We start from the raw sequence: 22,397 nt of genomic DNA, 5'->3' as shown, positions 1-22,397 counted from the left end.
CATAACAATGTATGTTAAAAAAAAAATTCTGTATGAGAGACTAACTTGAAATGTAAATTTCATTTAATTACATCAATTAAAAAAAAATGGATGGACTTGGAAGCTAGATCCCCAACTCCAGGCATGGTGCACGATCCCCTTGGCCAGTTTAGAGGGAGATGATAAACGGATCCAGTCAAGAAGACCCGAGAGATCAGCTATTGACAAAACGTCTGCTTCAACAGGGAGGAAACACTTTGCTAATCTCTTTGAGGTAGTTGTTACAAAGTTTGTGAGAACCTCTTTATGAAGAATTCGGAAGCATCTCATATAAACATCCTTTCATAAAAATCCACTGGACAAGTTTAATAGACAAGTGCACTTGGAACACACACTTTCCTGAAGTGAATGTTATGACTTGATTAGTATGCGTAGCTTATCAACATGAGGGACTTTAGCAAAAGAATAAGAAACATCTCAGTTTTGGAAAGCAGTTGTAAATAGGGCAGACGAATGTTCCTGAGACCAGGGGCTGCAGATCTGAGCTGTAATGTACTGTAGCCTGTGATCTAAAGTCATTTGATGAGCAAGGTCAAGCTACCTGCCTACTCTGAGACTGACTTCACTTATTTTGACTGAACTAGAACCAATACAGCAGCACTCTTTCCTCAAACAAAAGCTTGTTTGAAACAAGGGACTCGGTTGCTCCTTAAGTGGTGGTACTACATACTCAGACCCCCCTCCTTGCCATTTTGGGATGACCATGAACGGGATCATGGAGCATAATTTTAAAACCACTGGATTAGACAGTCTTCTGGAGCTCCTTGCAGCTCTAATGTCTACCGTTCTTATACTTATCAGTAGAGCTTACTTAAAACACAAAAACCAAATAAAAAGTAAAAGCACCACAACAAACCTTCCAAAAGGAAGTGTTTAATGGTGTTCTTTTCAAGTTGTGTTCTGAATGGTGGAGTCTACTTTGAAGTACTGCCATCTCCGACTGTCCTTTCATAGATCACACTGTTTTTACACTCAGCATGTCAGCTTGTGTCATTTCAATTTTTCATTTATTTTCTCGCTGACTAAACATGCTGCCAGCACTTTTCTCCATTAGATTAAAGAGAAAAAAACATGGGCTATTTGAAAATGACTTAACGTCTCTATATTTTTCCAATTTGAAAGTTCCAGTTTTTTTTTTTTTTTTTTTTATATTCTATGTAATGAACACAGGCTGTGCATTAATGTGTTCAAGTACAGATATATAACAAGGTTTCAGATATTTGTTGAATTTGTGGTGGCAACCCATAATCTCTCTCTGGTGATTCGTTTTTAACCTGCGCCCTGGGAGCAGCATCACAGCTTGGAAATTGGAGAAGATGGGCTGGTGGAGGAAAGCTGGGTGTCTGCTACTCAACAGCAAGGGTAACTTGGTCACTCACTGAGACACTAGGTTGACAAGAGTTGAAGGTGGTAAAAGACGGTCCAGAATGGGTGGGAACATCAGCAGTACGTCCTGCTCATAAATATCTGCTTGCTCATTTTATCAAACGGGTATTTAAAAAAGTTAGGTTAACAGGGTCCCCTTCTGAGGTACCTGAACTTCCTGGGGGAGTTAGGGTCTTCTGTCAATTACTTCCTAATATCCATTATTTTAATCCAACAAAAAAACTAAGTGAGATTAGTTTTCAAGGGCAAAGGAGTAAAATAGCAGAGAAACACAAGAGGAGCACAGACAACTGCCCAATCCATGTCAACGCCCGACTCCCTTTGATGCTGGAGTCTCCTGAGTATGGAGCCCTGGTGGCAGAGGGGTGAAGAGCTATGGCTGCAAACCAGAATAATATAATAAGTCACAAACTGGAACCTCAGGGGCTATCTACAGAGTCAGACTGTTTTGTTTGGTATAAAGAACTTAATGATTGTAAACCTCGCAAAAGCAGCACCTTAAATGCTTCTCTGGAAAAATTCGGTATGTGGTGACATTGAGCCCACCTCCAGCAAGACGGTAATCAGCTGGAGCTGGTAGGTGCTGTCCCCTCTAGATGGGACCATCATATTCCAATTAGCCACTGTCCCCCTCACTCCCTATTTTCTTACACACACTGTACTTTTCTCATTTCTGTACCTGACTGATCTGAGGGGGCATTTGCATCCATGACCCCAGAGAAGACGTTACTGTTTAGAACGATTATATCTCAGTCTCGAAGAAATCCAAGGGGATCCTAAATCTAAGGGTATTACCATCAGCTCCCACCCAGCCACCCCAGTAGTTGCCATTTATAAAACACTTTGCTGAGCATGTATATACAGGAATTTATTTAATTCTCTTATCTCTTTCCTGAAGTAGATGCCATTTTTCCCATTTTATAGCAGAGAAGCCTGAGGTTCAGAGACACTGGATAATCTTCTGGAGGCTACATGGCTGTAGCCTGTCTGTACTCAGATTTCTGACTGTAAAGCTGCTGCTCTTCTCCACTGTGTAACCGTGACATGCACACATTCCGAGTTGTATTCACCATGTCGAACATGTGAAGCGGCCGGCACCAATGAAAAGGCACTAGCGTATCTAATAGTGTCCTACAGAAGACACTAGCGTATCTAATAGTGTCCTACACAAGGCACTCGCGTATCTAATAGTGTCCTACAGAAGGCACTAGCGTATCTAATAGTGTCCTACAGAAGGCACTAGCGTATCTAATAGTGTCCTACAGAAGGCATGCACGATGCTTAACATTAAATCAGTGGGAATAACACATGTCGTGATGCAACAGCCGTTCCCAACTTGCTGTTCAGGAGCTTGAGCTACTGGTGGACACAGGATCACACCAAGCAGCAGCAGCCCAGGATTCTAGTTCTGGCTGTGACCAAGAAAACCCTATGTAGCAGTTCCATTCTGCATAGGGTAGCCATGAGCTGAAATCAACTTGACGGCAATGGGTTTGGGTTTGGTTTTAATAGCTGCATAGTGATACCTCATTTTTTTTTTTTTTTGGTAGTAAATATATTTATAACAAATCATTTGCCATTTTAGAATGTTGAAATGGGGGTTTCTGTTCTTGCTGACCAAATACAAACAGAGTTCCAAGAAGGTACCTGGGAAGAGTGTTAGACATGGAGCTGAGAGACAGTGTCTCATCCTCTGTAAGTGTCCCCAGAGATAAATAGGATCTGAGTTATATTTAAATTAAGTCACCACATTGATAGGGCACAGAAAGCACCAGTCAGATGAGCTGAGTAAAACAAGGCAGTGACATCTATTACCCTCTTTTTTTACTGTTTATGAGCCGAGACTCAAGCTGGCTGCTCAGATCTAGGTGGTATGACCACTGTCTGTTAGCACCAGAAGGGACTGGGTGTCTCTTCCCACTGAGCTGTTTGTCTTGTTCTTCTGTTTTTATTTCACGCTGGCCTGTAGTTTCCTCTTTAGGATCCACTCACACAGTGACCACTAGGACAGGACTGCGATCTTACTAAGTGCTTGCACACTGCTGGGAACATGAGGGGTGGTTGTCTTTGTCTCTCTTTAGAGGAAAATCTCAGATGTTCTAGTTTCTGTTGCTTCCTGCTCAGGCTTCTCTTGCAAGTTTAAACAGAGACTCTCGGGAAGGTTTTAGGCTGAGGAAGGTGTCTGTCTGTCTCTCTGGTGCTTCTCATGACTGGTAGAGGCCTTCCCCAAGGGGTCTGTGTAGGAGGGGAAGGGCGAGCGGATGCAGGAACCAACTTTAGCTCTAATTTTGCAGACATTTGCTGTGAAGGGCATGGTTCTCCTGACAAAGTCATAGAGGCCAAGAGGGAAGTAACCAGTTAAGGAGTGTGTGTGCAAAAGTTTATCCCTGTTAGGGTTCAATAAATAAGTGTTGACCAACTATGATGACTCCTAGTAGAGGGTTATTTTATACAATTAGAACGCTGAAGCAAAACAGCTTCTTAAGACTCATATCTGGGATGGCCGTCAAGCTGACGTCAAGTTGATTCTGACTCATGGTGACCCCATGTGTGTCAGAGTGGAACTGTGCTCCATAGGGTTTTCAATGGCTGATTTTTCAGAAGTAGATCACCAGGCCTTTCTTCTGAGGTTCCTCTAGGTAGACTCGAACCTCCAACCTTTCTATCCACAGCTGAGTGCATTAACCATTTGTACCCCACCGAGGGACTCCCTGGAATGACCAGAAATGGGCAACTGCAGAGAGCTGTATGAGGTGAAGAAATAACTCTGGACTGGACCCCTGGAGGAAGAACTGGCTTCCAGTGCTCTGTACTTAACCAGGGACTCCAAGCAACTCCCTTCGCCCTTCCACATCTCAATTTTTACGTCTGCCAAATTGGGGGATAAGTGGTGATGACTAGCTAATTAAAATGGTGCAATGATTTACAGCTTATAAAACACTTTCACTTATTTTATCTCAGAGAAACTCTAAGAGGTGAGAAGAGCAGAGTGTATTATTTTACGGATAAGGCAGCTGAGCTCAGATAGGTTCAAGACCACAAGGCTACCAAGTGGAATCCAGCCAGGATGCAGCCCGGATCCTTAAAAGCACCTTCTGGTTATAAATGGCTGTGATGCTCTGATTGTTTTCAGCATCATTGCATTGGCTGTTTATGAAGTCTAGTTTCAGATTGCCAGGAAATGCCCAGTTCAAGAATGTCAAATTTATCACAAGTCACATATCTTTTTTTCCCTTTGGAATTGAAATAATTATTTTCTCTGAGTGTTTTCAAAGTGTGGTCCCAGACTAGCAGCAACTGAGGCCTTAGAAAAGCAAATTCTTGGGCCCGCCCCAGACCTACAGAGTCAGAAACTCAGAGTTAGAATTCCGAGACAGCAAAAGTGAGAGGACCACTGCTCCAACCCATGTAAACTCTGTCTGCTTGTACCCGGCCGTTTCCCTACCTCACAGCACGGAGGAAATGCAGGAGCCACTCAGAGTTTGGATCATATTTGAGTCCTACAACCAAGCAGATCTGTGACATACTGTCTATCCCATTTTTGAAATGCTTGGACCTATAAGCATATAGGTCCTTCTTTATGAAACCTACAATATTCTAAAATTTTGTGTCAGCCTTTGTTACCTTCTTTAAGTCTATTTGGAATTTGAAAACATTAGAGAAAAGCTATCTAGGTCCAGCATGTTATAAGCTTTGAATTAAGTTGACTTTAATTAAAAATAGTAATTTAAAATAAAAAGAATTTATTATTTAGTCAATGTAGCTAATGTTTTCAATCCCTTATTCAAGGTACCTGACACCTCCCCTACTCCAATCCCACCCCTGAAATCTCAGTAACTTCAAACGGAAACGCGTGTGTACATGAAACCTATTCCCGAACAAGACTCCTCCACTCTGGCCCAATCAGGAAAGAAGCATCTTCGTAAATAATAAAGATGATCCAGAATATATATTTAAAATATCTCTTTTAATGTCCACTCTAGAAAGCCAACTATAGAATTCAAAATAACTGAAGTTTAGAGACACTAAGATTTTAATCCAGTATGTTCCCTTCGATTAACTTGCTGTGCTTGAAGTTTAAAATCTCTAGAGATTTCTGGTAGAAAATATAGACTCTGGTTGCCAATATGATGCATTTATACTTAATGACTGTGTGTGTGTGTGTGTGTGTGTACATGTTATATGGCACCTATTACTTTAGGAAAAAGAGCCCTGGTGGTGCAGAGTTAAGCACTCAGCTGCTAACTGAACAGTCAGAAGTTTGAACCCACCAGCTGCTCGTAAAGACTTACAGCCTTGGAAACCCTATGGGGCAGTTCTACTCTGTCCTATAGGGTCGCAATGAGTCGGAATTGGACTGCATGGCAATGGGTATTACTTTAGAACATAAATGCTGATTTAAGGATTCTCTGGAATATTTTTTATATGTATCCCAAATAAATTTTGCCAATAAAATTTCACAGAGAGAGAAGCACAATATGGCCTTTCAAGAATAAAACCTTAAACATTTCCAAAAGTACATTTTTCATGTTGAAATAACAGAAAAACCACCTTTCACCCCCTTGAATGAGGGCAGCCGGGGGAACAAAACCCACATACTCTGTGCTGTTTCTGTTATTAACGTGCGTATATAAGCAAGACTGTGGGCTTTCCTGGAAGTTCAAGACTTGCAGATCACTTGACTGATAAAGCTGCAGGTCACTTGCACAGCATTCCTCCACCGATAGCTTCTGAATGACAGATTTAATTAGATCAGTGGGCCCATCACAGCACTCCAGTTATTTTATTTATCTTTTGTAGATTTTCTTTTGGTGTCACTTACTGAAAAGCAATTTGCAATTACATGAAGATTGACTAATAAATTGCTACCATGTTTCTGAAAAGATGCAGGAAGGATAAATTGAACATAAAGATTCCTGCCAAAACAGTATACAGTGCTATAGGATTTTAAAGTTTATACATATATACAATTTTAAAACATATTAGAAAAAAACATAAATATATATATACATATTTATATCATGAATATTCCAAATCTAGGAAAAAAACGTTTTCTACACACACACACCTTTTTGTTTTGTTGATCCCTTCAATTTAGGAATAATTTTTTGTAGTATTATAAAGACCAGAACGCTTTATGAAGTATTTACTTCGAGGTATCAACATTATCATTGTTTCAACCTGGGATTTGCTCACAACGTCAACACCAAATAAACCTCCCAAAAAGGAAGGTTCATTCTTCCTGCCAACAGCAAACACCAAAGCCAACTCATATTCCTAATTACCCATCTTTGAAACATGTTTTGACGTGAGTGACTCAGTATAGCTGGGGCACTGCCAACTGGTGCAAACTGGTACAATAGCACCTGAAGACATCTGACAACTACAGAGGCAAAACATGACTCTGGGAGAATCAAATCCACCCCTATTTAGATCCAGGTAAGGAAAACATTATTTTCTGAAGATGCAGGAAAATTAATTCTCTTCTCTTAAGATTTCTCAACAGTTAGAGAGCTGTGCTTAGGCCCAACAGTATAAACTGTGTGAAAGGTACCATGGGAAAAAACCCAAACAAAACAAGAAACCAATGACTCCCCTTGGGCTTTCCACTCCAAACATCTCAATATATAATTCTATAGTTCGTTTTTTGAACATCAAAATTTAGTTAAAATGAAAAGCTTTAGGCGAACAGAAAAAGAAAGAAAGAAAGCTCTAGGGTAGGTAGATACTAAAGAAGTAAAAAAATGAGTAAGAATTCACCTTCTACCTGATGAGGAAAACATTTTAAAAAATAACAAAATTTTCATTTCATCTCATAAAGAAATGTGTGTGCACGTGCGTTCTCATAGTATACGCAATTACATTTTATTAGTTCATTTGCCAGGTGAGTCCAGTCCTTTAATCAGAATCCCAGTGGAAGACGTAGCTCATATGCCCCAAGTAATTAATCTGGCATAATTAAAATGATCATTGATAGGCCAGCAGAGCACCTGAGCTGCCGTGCACTTACCTTATTAATTAAACTGACAATTTGGCACTAGGTCGCTGAAATACAGGGCTAAATCCACGTGCCCCCTTCCCTCTTTACTCAGGAGCAGCAGAGTGATGGGAAGGCAAGAGAACCTCAGAGGTAGTCTGAGTGAACCATGGCAGATCAATATATTCTCCTCTCTTGGGGGGATGCCTTCTGTTTGGCCAGTTTTGCACAGAAGACCACTTCAGCTTCCTCAGTTATTCCAGACCCAACAAGCAAGTTTCTAAGCCAACTGCTTCTGGTTGCTACCTTCTGATGGTCATCTCCCTTCTTTGAGAAACATACCCAATGGCTCCGTACCGCAATCACCATGACAGGAAACAAACTGAGTGGTCAGGAAACTGTCCAAACTCAGCTTCCCTCTCTGAAACTTGGAGCCCTGGTGGCGCAGTGCTTAAGAGCTCAGCTGCTAACCAAAAGGTCAGCAGTTTCAATCCACCAGCCGCTCCTTGGAAACCCTATGGGGCAGTTCTACTCTGTCCTAGAGGGTCACTATGAGTCGGAATAGACTCCACGGCAACAGGTTTTTTGTTTCTTTGTTTTTTCTCTGTAACTTACTGAATGCTTTCTTTCTAACCTCTTCATCTGCACAGAGCCCTCTGCATTCTGTAACTTTCCCTAAGCTTAAATCACCCTCAGGTCCAGTGCCACTTTATGTTAAAAGCACGCGCAGTTGTCTTGTCTCTCTGATAATTAATGAAGACGTTACGGGCGAATGCCAATTCAGTGGCCTGGGCTGGACACCTTCCATCACCTGGTCTGGCACTGTATGGTCCATTAAGCAGTTTTCATTTCACCTTATGCGTCCATATAAAACCCAAGCTAGATGTTTCTCAAATTATAGGCAGTGCTAAGGACTATTAAAGAGAGTCCTCTTTTTGTTTTTAAAATCATCTTTAAATTTACAGCAGACCATCTGAGAAACTAAATTGGGCAATATATATAGATAAATTTTAAACTTCTCCATTTTTCAAAGTCTTCCATTCTCTTCCTCCTCCCCCAAAATGGTATTTGATGTTTTACAAGATATACTAGCGGTAGTGTTTCTCATATTTAAAATGATATAATTTCTTGTTTTTGTTTAAATCTTTTTTAAAAAATTTCTAACCAAATGATCATTGTTGTTTTGACTCATTTTACAAGTGGGATCTTTGATTTTCCAAAAGTTCTCTTATGTCGTTCTAGCTTTATTTTACATCATTCTTACGTACAGAACATACACGTTTACATCATGCAGAAGTCAGTGGATCAGAGGAGTCAGCTGTTGTCAAAATCTATCTCATTATGAAGGCCTCATTCAAACAGGCTAATACAGCTGCAGGGAAGGGCTGGGCACTCAAAGGGCTGCAGTGGTCAAAAATCTACAGCAAACAGTAGAAAATATATGTAAGCGATCACTTACCTCCTTTTGATCAACAATTATTTCGAGGTCTTCATCACTGCTTAGCTTTCCATATCCTTTTTCTTTACTTTTCTTGTGAAAGAATAATTTTAAATGATCATTTAGTTTCTTTCCATTAATAATCTTAATTCCCACTTAATATTCTTTAAAGATAAAAGTCTTTACTTAGCCTTGTTCATGAGTCACAGTGCATCATGCTTTATGCAAATCTCTCATGTATACCAGCAGAAGTTTTTATTGTTATACTGCTGGCTTACAATTATTCATTAAGTATTTCTAGTTAGCCTCTCCCATCAAAATTAATTATGCCTTTAATACTTTTCTGAATATTCTTATGCTTCTCTTTTCAATTCTGTAGTTTCAGAAAACTTTCTCTAATACTTTGAGATAAATAAGCAATTCTTTGAAGAGTTCTAGCACATTTTCCTTAAAGACTGAAATTGCATTTAGTAATTATACCATGCTTAAGATTGGAACTATTAAATGCTCTTATTTTAATACCATATATACCCTTAAAATAAGAGAAGTATTATACAACTCATATAATAAATCTTCATATTTACTACATTTGCTTATAAATCAGATGGAAATTAACATTGGAAAAAAAATTTAGAAATAATTTTAAAAAGATAAATAAAATAATTTCCAAAATTAGGAAGTTTTGGAAAGTTGGAAGATTATAATCTTTAAAATATATGTTTTGGCATTTTGCCTTCGTCTATTTTTGCCCCAGTGACCATTCCCCACCCACCTCCCTCATAGCAAAAACCATATTATAAGTTCTGAAGTTAGAAAAGGACATAGGCCATGGCAACCATTTCACTGTTGTGCTACAGGAGAAAGATAATATATATTATTGAATGTATATATTTAATCCCCAATGCAATGGTTGCTGGGAATACCAGAAATGTCATGTTGCTTCTTCATAATTTCAGAAACCAAAGTACCTCTGTAGAGGACCAGTAACAAACAGAAAAGAAAAACTCTTACATAGTTATCTGTGGTCCAAGGTTATTATTTTTTAAAAAACAATCCTTGCTTTTAAATACTAACTATATCAATCAGAATTAAGATAATTAAAAAGTATTTATTATGCATGGATTTACTCTGTCATATCAGGATCCTAATCTTTTTGAGGGAAGAAGGGTATCCTTCAGCTAACATGACATAAATCTTTACACTGTGGGACGCAAGTTCTGTTTGTTTTTTTCCCCTTCTAACATTCCAGAACTGAATTTACACGAACACCCTACTGCCAATATGCATACCTCCTATTTTTGTGTTTTACTGTAATAAAGAGATTGCTGAATCTTCAATTATTAGGACGCATAAATAAAACTCCACTTCTCATTCATATATTAATGAATCTAACCACTTAGAACAGAACAGATAGCCACAGTACTTCTTTCTATCATTATTCTTGTCCTCATTTGAGGTTCCATTTCAGGATTGATGGAAAACAAAAAGAACCAGGTTGGTTTCGGTCAAGCTTCCTTCCTTCCTATCATTTTGTTTTTGTATCTTTTTAGCCTATCAGCTGCTATAAGGTATTGTCCAGAGACCCTCTAATGCAGAACACTTAGAAATGCCTTTCCAGATATCGATCTGTATACGTACCAAGTAGCTCATTTGCATGACCCGATTTCTGGACAAAAGGACAGTGAGTAGAGATGGAATGTGGGTCCTTCCATCCATTTCACTGTAAGACATCCCAGAATTCTTTGCACCAGCGGCAGTGACTTCATTGCCAAGACTTGCTGACCAGGGACCAGAGAGCTTGCCCAGTGACAGTATTTCTGATGCTCAACAATAACTGAAGTTTCCCTGAATCACTGTCTTGACTTCGTAAACACTGAGAAATTTTTGGCTGGCGCACAAAATCACTGAAACTAAAGTTTCATCTTTTCCTACTAATTTTTATCCAAGCACTTCTATGCTCCCTTACTACTCTTCCAGTTCAGTGTTTTTTAAAAGAAATGTATTATTAATTATATAAATTTTTGCAGCTTATTCTACGCATATGGACTACTCAGCCTCCTTGTCGTAAAAGCTCTTGATTGTCTCCCTTTCTAACCTCCCACCCTGGCTTTCTTGGCAATCACTGCTAATAGATTAAACAATGTGAGCATTCACAGAACACAATTCAAGATCTCAATTTCTGCCAGTACCAAATTTTACTTCTCCAATTTAATGCCAATTCCTTATCTGATTTGGTGGTGCATTTTCGGAGGAAGAGACTAGGTCAGGGAAGGAGATTATGTCCCCCACTACTGCAAGCAGAAGTTGGCATTTTCCAAGAGTGGGAGAGGCATTTAGAGCTCTGATTTTGTACTTAAGTCCCAGTTTCCAAATCACAATGGTACGTAGCGCCACAAGTCTTACAGTTTTACCCTATAACTAAGCAATATCTCCTAGTTCACCCCATAACCCCAGGGAGATTAATCCTTTTCTAAGCCATAATGATATTCACTCACTTACTGCTGATTTCTAGTGCGAGCATAATCCTCTTTCAAGTACTCAGCTTTCCACTTTGACTGCTACATCAGCCAGCCCAGGCAGGGATCTTCAGCTCTCCTCCCTCCTCCCAGCCGGGAATCCCTGTCTTCTATCTATGCAATTTGGCCATGCACAAAAAGCAACTCCATAGCTTCTGCGTGGTGGTCTCTCCCAGAAGTCAAAAAGCTGAACTAGAAGGAGGAAGAGAGCTACCTCCCCACTGTCCAAGCGTGAGGGGGCAGAGCTTCGGTGGGAGGAGAAGCCAGAGGGTCATCACTTCCTGTGCTCCTCCCCTCTCCCAGGGGAGACACTGGAGCTGAGCATTTCAACTGAGGCAGTAAAGTTAGGTCCTCTCTGTTCCCACTTCAGCCTGCTGCCTGCTTATGGCAGGTTCGGTGCTTCACTCATTGACGGGCAGCTGGGGAGGGGGCTAAGAGGATGATTTAAGGTGGGAGACGAGAGGGAGAGAGAAGGGAAACGGTCATTATCCCCTGACTACACCTCACTCTGTAAGAAGCTTTCTGCTCAGGATAAAGGTGTCCAATCCCTGAAACCCCAAAGGCAGTGTCTCTCCATCTTCCCCATACCACTCTGGTACCCTGAAGAACTACCTGCCCTAGGAATCAGCCTCGGGAATAGTTGTCCATTTCAGGGCCTCTCACAACTCTGGATTTCTATGTCCAGTGAAATATACTTTGTTAGTGCTGATGGCTTTTTAACACCGTTAAATGAGATTTCTGCACTGTAGTTTTCTTAAGGGCATTGAAACTGAACTAGTAACCTTTCTCTCTGCAGACACCCCACCATCTCTCCTTGACCCTATCCGCCTCCACTTCTCTCTCCTTTAGTCTCTCCCCCACAAAAGTAGAACAGAAACGTAGGTTTATTCACTTGAATTAAACAAACCATCGAACTTGGAAACCGTACAGGAAAACACAGTATTATGACCACAGATACAGAATGTTTTCTATAGGAAAATTTTGCAGGTAAGTAACAAAAAAAAAAACCCTGAACTGTATGAATTAATGGAATAGAAACCTGAAAAATGAAGCCACTTCTGTTCGTTTCAGAATAAAGGTTTATTAAAAAGAGTTTTAACTGAAAGACATTAGTTGTACATGGGCTGAGTTAAAAGGATTCTTCATAGTCATTAGGAATGGAACATATAATGGAAATTTTGAAAGGGAAAAAGGTCACTTGATTTAGCTAATTGTACAGATTAGCTTCAATGGCCATTTTTGCCTAACTGCAGCTGTCAAAATAAATTTAAATATTTCAAGAAAAAAAATTTGCTACTTATTCAATACTATAATAATGAATGATTAGAAAAAAACAAGAAAAACCCAAACCCATTGCTGTCGAGTCAACTCTGATTCACAGTGACCCTACAGGACAGAGTAGAACTGCCCCACAGGGTTTCCAAGGAGCAGCTGGTGGATTCAAACTGCCAACCTTTTATAGCACTTAACCACTATGCCACCAGGACTCCTGAATGATATATAGTAGATGTGTATTTATTAAAGCAAATGCCACATGCAGAATATATAATACAGCTACAAGAAGAAAAGACTTTCTTACTGTCTACTTCATGGTTGTCAGTATTCAATTTCTATTCTCTGATTTTCAATCTCTTCCTCTCCACCACCTTCCTTCCCTCAGCCTGCAAAACTGCTCATGTTTCTCCTGTCCTAAAAGTTGATTTTCTTGTGTCTGTTTTTCCTAGAGACATTCACCTAATCTCTCTTATCTCTTTGCTGTCAAACTTGAAAGACTGGTCTACAGTTCCTACTTTGTGTTCACTTCTAAGCCAATTGCCATCAGGTTGCAATTTACTGTAATCGCTTTCTTGACAGTCAGCAATGAATTCCTAATTACCAAAGTCCCCAGCAGCCCTTTCTTAGAGCTAATTCTATGAATTACCCCAAATGCAATGTGTGATTGATTACAGATGTCAAAATAAATGCAAATATTACTCCTTTTCGTTGTCAAGTTTTTACCAAGTATTTCAAAAAATGTTTTTGCTATTATTTACTCTATTTCAACTGCTAAATGATGTTGCCACCAACTGAATAGAGCATCAGTGAGAAGGAGGATTGGGAAGGAAAATAATGTGTTCAATGTTCTAATGCTGAGTTTATGGTGTCTTTGGGAAGTCCATCCAGGTGAAAAGATCCAGTAAGCCATGAGGATATCCTGCCTGTATCTAAGAAGAGAGATAAAGGCTGGATGCTATGGATTACAGGGGATAATTAAAACTGCAGAAGTGGAGAGCGCATTAAAGAAGAACGTGTAGAGACAGAAGAAATAAGGACTAAGATCAGAGTCCTGGGGAATGGTTACGTTTAAAGAACAGGTGAAAGAGACTGAGTAGGAGTGCTCCCAGGGGTAGGACGAGAACCGGGAGAATGCAGTCAGAGGAAGAGTACCAGACAGTATCAAAGGCTGAGGGCAGGTTAACGAAGCGCAGGAGCTGCAAACTTCCACTGTAGTTGGCATTTTGGAAGTCATCAGTTTAGGCACTGAAGAAGTGATGAAGACGGAAGCCAGGTTACAGTAAATTAACGAACACATTGGAGGTAAGGGAGTGAAGACAGCAAGAAAAGACTTATTTTCCTTTAGGAAAGTTTGAATGAAAAGGGAAAGAAGTAAAAATGCTGGTGGGAAGACAAAGAATCCGGAGAAAGAGTGTCAGGAAAGTTACTATAGTCCCTCTTGCCCCACCCCCCCAATCCCTTGCGTAAAGGTATTAAACATGTTTTATAGTTCAAGGGAGGCCCTGGTGGTGCAGTGGTTAAGAGCTCAGCTGCTAACCAAAACGTCAGCAGTTCCAATCCACCAGATGCTCCCTGGAAGCCCTACGGGGCAGTTCTACTCTGTCCAACAGGGTCCCTATGAGTTAGAATCGACTTGACGGCCACGGGTTTGGTTTGGTTTTTGGTTATAGTTCAACAAGAACGAACTAGTAAAAAAAGGGAAAAAACAGATACCAAAGAGGGACAGGGGACAATTCATGAAGAAAGAAAGGAAGAGCAAAAACCCTTTGGAGAAAAACTGTTATGTTTCTCTTTCAAAATTTATAATTACATATATGTATATTCATAGAAAAAAGTCTGAAGGAAATATACCAAGTATTAAAGGTATTTTTCTCTGGGAGATGGAGTTATGCATGATCTATGCTTTTCCCTTTATACTTAGGAATCTTTTTGAAATAAGAGTGAATTTCTTATATAATAAGAAAAAATAAGTAAACAAAATATGGTTGCTTTAAAGATCCATAAAATTGCCATAGGAAAAAACTCATTTAAAGTCTACTTTGCAGAAGAAAGACCGGGCCAAAGTTTCACCCTTCCTTTATTATGTTTCTGGAGGAATAAAAGGTTTTGTTTTTTTTTTTTAGTGTAGAGATTCACGCTATAGTTACTGCTTACCTCCCTTGTGGCAATGGTGGGAGGACCGTAGAGTGAATGTTTTCTTTATTGCATTTAATATGCCCCTTTCCCCTTGACTCTCCCTTATAATATTAGGCTTCTCAGTTATTTGACAACATTTTGGTCCCATGCCCACTCTTTTTTTAAAGATCCTTCGCATCAGCACAGCCACACACACCACGGTGTATAAGCCAAATCCTCAAGAGAGAAAACCAGAAATGAAGGGAAGGGTGAGTTTCCCCTGAATGGCCTGGAGGATAAGTTAGAGAGCTTCCCTTGTTTTAGACATAAGCCTGGACAGACCTTCTTCTAAATAGAATGTAAGGCCCTACCAGTTGAAAGGACAAGTTTAGATCTTTTATTTCGCTTATATATGGGGGAAACTAACTTCCTGAAGAAAAATAGAAAATGCCATTGTTAGAGAATCATTTGTAGAGGAACTTGTAAAGTGTGGTATTTTTTAAGAACTATTTTTTTGTGATCATGTTATGGTAAAACAAAATAGCCACGGGGGCACTTTTTTCAGTTTGGGGCCAGGCACGGGCCAACGTAACATGTGGCAATCAAACTCAGTTCTCAAGGTGCATTGCTGGGTGAAAAAAAAGAAATATAAACACAACAAATATGCTGTAGCACTTTAAATCGTGTTTTAAGCCATTTGTATATGTGCAGAGTTTTGGTAATTTTTGGAATTTAAGGCTAATTCTAATTGGGAAAATAGATATTCCAGTTACTTACTAGTTAGATAATAAAATGTCTTGGCCCAGAATTCAATTTTCAGTGTACATGGAAGTCCCTTTTTAATGCTGGTTGTTTTATCTTCTAGGTGGCTCTAGGCATGTAAGCTAATATTTGGAAGAATTTATAAAGTTTCTTTTAAAAATATTTTCTCTTTTCTACAGGTTTTCAGAGGTAAAAATTCTCCACCATAAATATCCACTATGATTCCTCAGTGTTGTACAGTGTCCTTTTCTTAACTCTACAGATTTGATTTTAGGCATGCACCTTCAATGTGTATCTTTACCAACATTTTATTATGAAAAGTTCCAAACATACGCAAAGTTACATCAATTTTACAGTGACCACCTGTATACTTGCCACCAAGATTCTACCACCAGCATTGTATTACATTTGCATTATTGCATATCTATCCAACAATCCACTGTGATATATTTTTGAAGTATAGTATATATTATCACATTTCCACGCATTATTTCCTGCAGGGTTTATTTTATTTAATTTGCTTTTAAAAAATTCAGAAAAGCAAAATCATTGGTTCAATAGGCTTCCAAAATAAAAGCACTAGAAAGTCCAGGATTTGTTCTTTTACAGCAAATTGTTGCTTTTATTTGAAAAGCAAATCAGTGGACTATATTTCTAGCATGGAGTGGTCCTGTCACTGGGATGAGAGAAGAGGATTTCTGATCAAAGGGCTGGGACTTTTAGAGTTCTCAGTCAGTAGCAAGTGATCAAACAACTCAGCTTTCAGAGACAAATCTGTGACGTGATAGGCAGTTCAAGTTGATATTAATCATCATGTCCTCAATTTTATATCCTTTGATCACCAGCGTTTCCTGTATATATGAACAAAAATAAGTTCAACTTTACTTTTGACTATATAAGTATTCACCTGGGGTTCATGCCACAGCAGCAGCAAGCCTCAGAGCAGGGATAGGATGGTTAGTGTCTTCTCAGATGAGTTATACTCTTTAAGGAACAGTACGTGGGGGGCATGTTGAGAGAAAAGGAGCCCAGAAACCAAAAATTAAACTGGAAATTTCAGTTATGTCAGATTCAGAAATGTTCTGTGCTTCTACTCAACCTTCCCTCACCCTCAAACAAGTGAACAAAACCACATTCAAAGAAAAAAACAAACAAAAAGTGATGTCAGCACAGCTGGCATCTCACACCTGCTGCAGACTTCCTTTGTAACAACTGATGTGGCTGTGATGATGTTATGACCTTGTGAAACAAAATGGCAATCTTTTTACTTTAATAAAAAAGAAAGAAAAAACTCACTGCTTCTGTAAGCATTTTGTTTCACAACTATATTATTCCTCTGTTTTCATACCTTTTCTAAGCCAGCAACATTTTTGACACTTTGACATGTTTAAGTTTGTTTAAAAAATTTTGTTTCTGACAATACTCAACCCAATGTTCGTGCTCCAGCTGTAAAATTCATGCAGAAAGTTAAAGTCATTTTCCAGTAAGTCATATCTGTGCAACTGATTGGCTTGTAATTGGCTTTGCTATTATGGCTTGAATGACCTTTCTTGGTGGTGAAATTGTACACAACATTTGCCAGCACAATCACGTCCACATTCATAATTCAGTGACACTGATGACATTTTTCGTGTTGTGCCATCATTATTGCCATCCTTTTCCAAAATATTCCAGCCCCGTTAACATAAACTCAACGCTCCTCAAACAGAAAACTCCCCCTCCCCCTCCCCCTCACTCCTGGTAACCACTAATAATCTTTGGTTTCTAGATATTTGCTTGTTTCATGTAAGTGAGATCATACAGTATTTGTTCTTCTGCAACTGACTTATGTCTCTCAGCATAATGTTTTCAAAGCTCATCCACGCTGTGGGAGGCATTCAAACTTCATTGCTCTTTACGGCTGGACAACGTTCCACTGTGTGTATATGCCACACTTCGTTCATCCATTCGTCTGTTGAGGGACGTTTCTCATTACGGCTGGACAATATCCCACTGTGTGTATATGCCACACTTTGCTCATCCATTCGTTGAGGGACATTTTGGTTGTTTCCACCTTTCGGATATTGTGAAAAGTGTTACAATGATCAGATGACATTTGTGGGCTATTTTTTCATATGAATCTACACACAGCCGTGACACCTTAAAAGAAATCTTTCCTGTTTCTGACAGTGAAAATATTTCCTGGAGATATAGCCTATTACTCTCACCTCTGAGCACCCCCCACTCCCATACTTGATAACTGCAGGAATCCTAGCTCAGCACCACAATCTCATCACTCCTCCATCAGCCTCTCTGTGACTTCTTTTTTCATCCTTTTTCTCCAGTGACTTATAAATTCACTGATGACAATATAACACAGCACTTCCTCGAGGGCGGGCAGGCCTGGGGTTCCTATCCATCCTCTTCTTGGGTTCTGGGCAACTACCTGTTCTTCTAGTTCTTCTAAGCCAGGATATGTAGGGACAAGAAAGTTCTGGGGCCACGGACAGGTCTTTTCTCCACCGGACATGTGACAATCCAAACAGCAGAGTCCAGAGGACGCACAGCCACATCATATACACTATTTTATAACAAACATCAACTAACATCTTGCTTGATTTACTGCTAATGAGGGAAAAATACAGTGGCGTATAATAAAAGGTTTAAATAATTTATGTAAAGTACTGCCACCACCAACTGAGCTCAAATATTCTGTGAATCCTTGGCTTAAGTAAAAAGGGTTTTGGTGCCTAGTAATTGTGTATTCGAATCATGGAAGCAAAATTAATTTGAGCAGACACCTAAAGATGCAAGATAGAGTGCAGGACAATGTCAGCCATTCAAGTATCTGATGAATTTGTTTGGTAAGGTACATTAGTTTTGAACAATGGTGTCTTCCTCTTGATACTCAAAAACCCTTTTATCACTAGGGATGCTAGATTCGGCCAATATGGTGATGTGTTATTATTGCAAAGAAAGCAATAGGTAGCAGATTAGCTCTGAATTTTTTTTTTTCTTTAGCAAATATGACATCCGTTACTGGAGAAAATGAACATTAATTGCATTCAGATACACATGGTGTTTATGGTGCTTTGTTGATTTTTATAGGAAATTCCATATGGTTGAATCAGCTGATAAGAAAGAAATAGTTAAAAAAATTCTTTTTAAAAACTCTTTATTTGGTGGTCAGAGAAGGGATGTAGGGAGCTTCTCAAATATGGTAATTTTATTTTTTCCTTGGCATTGGGGTGGCTACTTGAATGTTCATTTTATTCTTTAAACATTTTATGTATGTTATACTTTACAATAAAGTATATTATTAGAATGTTATTTGTAATACATTATATAGATTGAAAATTTCTTTTTCTTTTTATAAAAGAGACTAGGGTGTCATGTATAAAGTGACAATGAGCAGATTTTGCCATATTGTTTATATTCTTTCCCATTGTGTTGCAAGGGTCTTGAGGGTAGGGATGTTTCACACTCATTCCATAAATATGTTTGATCGCCTACTATGTATGTGCTAAATTCTGGGGCTCTAGGGCACACACTGTAATAAAGTTCCTGCCCTCAGAAGCTTGATGTTTACTGGGGAAGGGAGGTAATTAAATAAGCAACTACAAAATAGCGAGGAGTCAATAACATGGGGGGGCTGGTGGGCACCCTGAAGGAAGCAGCAGGATTTCCCCTTGTGTGAAGGCCGGGGAAGACCTCCTCAAGGACACCCTGGGACCTGAATGATGAGTAGAGCCATTCAGGTGGGGTAAAGAGGTTGGTGTGTGTGTGGCCTTGGGGGTAGGCATGGAGAAGAGATGCAGAGTGAAGACCCAATGGTGAGAGATGGAGGGGCCTTCCAGCATCTGAGAGGAGGACAGTGGTGCTGGAGCAGAGTAAGGGCTGCGGGGACTGAAGAGGCTCGAGAAGGCAGGGCTTGAAAATCACGTTAAGGAGTTTGGGCTTTATGTAATGGGCAATATGGAGCCCTTGTAGGGTTTTAAGTGGGAGAGTGACATTATCAGATCTGTGCTTTACAAAGTTCACTCTGGCTACAACGTGGGGAATGCACAGGAAGAAAGAAGGGCGGAGACAAGGAGAGCAGTTGGGGGCTGTTGACGCTGTTACTGCCCCGGAGTCTGTTAATGTGGAAGCTGACACACACACATCGATTTGATCATCACTTTGCCTATCAGGAGATTCTTCTTCAATACTGGTTACTGTAAGTGATAAAAATACCATATTTTCTGTAGTCAGAAATGAAATTAGCAGTGAGTGGCCCACAACAAACACATTCCAGGCATTCACTTAACTTAGTAATATGCAAAATTATTTTAGGAAAATTCAATGAAACAAAGAACATTTTAAGAGAAAGGACAGGGGAGGAGACAAGAACAGAGGCGAGGAGAGGGAGGATGCTTTGACTAATGTTTTAAAAATGCACTTAGTGAAGGGTATCTATTTTTGCACTATGTAAAGGCAACACCTAAATTTTCTTGTTGTTTCTCGCTATTTGACAAAAACAAAGGGAGTCTGTTAAAAAAAATACAATATGAAATTGTTCGGTGCTGCAAAACATCTAAAAGCGTTTATTGTGTTTTTTGGACATCGACAACCAAAAAATCCAAACTCACTGCCATCGAATCTATGCAGACTCACAGCAACATACGGGACAGAAGAGAACTGCTCCGGAGGATTTCCAAGGCTGTACATCTCTGCAGAAGCAGACTGCCACATCTTTCTCCCTCGAAGCGGTTGGTGGGTTTGAACCGCTGACCTTTGGGTTAGCAGCTGAGCCCTGTAACCACTGCACCACGAGGTCTCCTGGACATCATCAACAGGAGCCCTATATATGAAAACCTAAAAATTGAACTGCCCAGGGAGCATCAAATAGTAAAAAGAGACATATTTACTCAAAAACGTATTTGGGATATCATCAAACCTAATGTATTAAAAAGAAATTGAGACACATATTTAGAACTTGATTAAAAAACAGTTGTTTCCACTGTACTTCACTTGCTTTTAACTTAAGTCACGGGAGAAAATTTATAATGAGGGGAAGTGGGACTGTAGAGGAAGAGGAAGAAGAGTTTGAGAGTTTTTGCTTCTTAATCTGATACTCTTTTGTTATTATTATTTAAAAATAATAGCATGTTACGTGCAAACATATTTGGAAGTTATTTAGCCACATGTAAGCAAAACTCAGAGCTATGAAATGGCCTTATTTCTCCAAGCCCACAGTACAGTATAGCATAGCATGAGTCCAGACAACCATCGACGTCATCTTACTTCTGCACTTCTGGTCTTTGCAGTTTTCTTTTATCCTCTCTTTAGGAATCAAACCCCAAATCTTTGATGCTTCCATTTAAGGAGGCTGTCTTAGGCTGGGTTCTCTACAGAAGCAAAACCAGTAAAGTGTATAAATATATATATAGAGAGAGATTATATCAAGGAAACAGCGCACGCGATTGTAGAGGCTAGAACGTCCCAAGTCCGTGGATCAGGGTAGAGGCCTCTCCCAAGTCACGCAGTCGCAGAAGCTGGCAAGCCCAAGATCGGAAGGTCGGAGAGCAGGGCTCCCACTCACAGGCTGTGCAGATCGACGAATCCCAGGTTCAGCAGATAAGCTGACAGCTCAAGTCCCAAGAACGGGAGATGAGACGACAGGAAGCAGCCGCAGGATCCAGAGAGAGCAAAAAGCCAGAACATCTGCTTATATACAGATGCGGGCCACACCCCCAAGGAGACTCCCTTTTATCTGATTGGCTACTCATAGTATATTCAATCATGGGAGTGATTACATTAAAACACGGAGAATCATGGCCCAGCCAAGTTGACACACAATCTTAACCATCACAGAGGTTGTCACAGAATTTTAGAGAGGCAATGAGAGAACAATCCCAAGCAGAGAGAGTTGTCAGTGACGAAGAGCACAAAGGCCATATGAATTTGAAAGCTCTATGAGGGTTTCTTTGGAGACTCTTATTCTTGCCACCTCTGCTTAACACTACAAAGTGAATAATAAATTGATAATGAAGTACTGAGAGACAGAAGAATGACTGACTCTCAGCTACTTTAAATACACTTGCAAGTAGATATAGACTTTTAAAAAGTCTTTAGGAAACTTCTATAGTTTTGTAAAACTGTCCTAGTTAGGGAAAAGTGGGGTTTAAAAAGGAGAGAACCGCTACATTGCCATAAATAGAACCCTGCCTGGAATGGGAAAATTTTTGAAATTGTAAGAGCAGCTTCTCCTTGTAAGAAAAAACAACAACAAAAACAAGGAAGGTGAAGACACAGAAATGTACCCATCTCATTGTAGGCGCTTAGGAAACTTTTTTTAAATTCTTTTTAATTGTACTTTAGATGAAGGTTTACAGAACAAATAGTTTCTCATTAAACAGTGAGTACGTATATTGTTTTATGACATTGGTTAACAACCCCACGGCATGTCAACGCTCTCCCTTCTCGACCTTGGAGGACGTTTTTTTTAGTGAAAATATACATAGCCAAAGTTACATCATTTCAAAAGTTTCTACAGGTACAATTCAGTGACATGATTACATTCTTCCAGTTGTGTTGCTATTCTCACTATCCTTTTCCAAATTATTCCATCACCATTATCTTCAACTCACTGCCCCCTAGGCTTCCCATCAAACCTTTTGAATTGCTGTTGTCAATTTGATCTCACATAGATAATTCTTTTTTTTTTTTTTTTTTTGGTACCTTAGATGAAGGTTTGCAGAACATAGTTTCTCATTAAACAGTTAGTACACATATTGCCCTATGACAATGGGTACCAACCCCACGACATGCCAACACTGTCCCTTCTCAACCTTGGGTTCCCTATCACCAGCTTTCCTGTCCCCTCCTGCCTTCTAGTCCTTGTCCCTGGACTGCTGTGCCTCATTAGTCC

General features: G+C 39.6%; 1 protein-coding gene across 9 annotated transcripts in view; it reads right to left on the bottom strand.

Annotated features, from left to right (window-relative positions):
- The window catches only part of PEX5L (peroxisomal biogenesis factor 5 like), a 239,956-nt gene that overhangs the window by 162,346 nt on the left and 55,213 nt on the right, over positions 1 to 22,397 (bottom strand). For 2 of the 9 annotated variants that reach the window (XM_004382311.2, XM_004382307.1), the window contains exon 2: positions 8,862 to 8,933. The exons of 3 other annotated variants lie outside the window; for them this stretch is intronic. In XM_004382311.2, the coding sequence (XP_004382368.1) occupies positions 8,862 to 8,933 (72 nt within the window). Of the gene's footprint in view, positions 1 to 8,861; positions 8,934 to 10,478; positions 10,572 to 11,339; positions 11,551 to 22,397 lie in introns of those variants that run through there. 4 more of the 9 variants (XM_004382316.2, XM_004382312.2, XM_004382314.2 and 1 more) reach the window with 4 other exon arrangements.

This window comes from Trichechus manatus, unplaced genomic scaffold (genome assembly GCF_000243295.1).
Source record: "Trichechus manatus latirostris isolate Lorelei unplaced genomic scaffold, TriManLat1.0 scaffold00092, whole genome shotgun sequence".
NCBI lineage: Eukaryota > Metazoa > Chordata > Mammalia > Sirenia > Trichechidae > Trichechus > Trichechus manatus.
The sequence above is the reverse complement of the archived record's forward strand: the minus strand, read 5'-3'. Positions and strand labels throughout refer to the sequence as shown.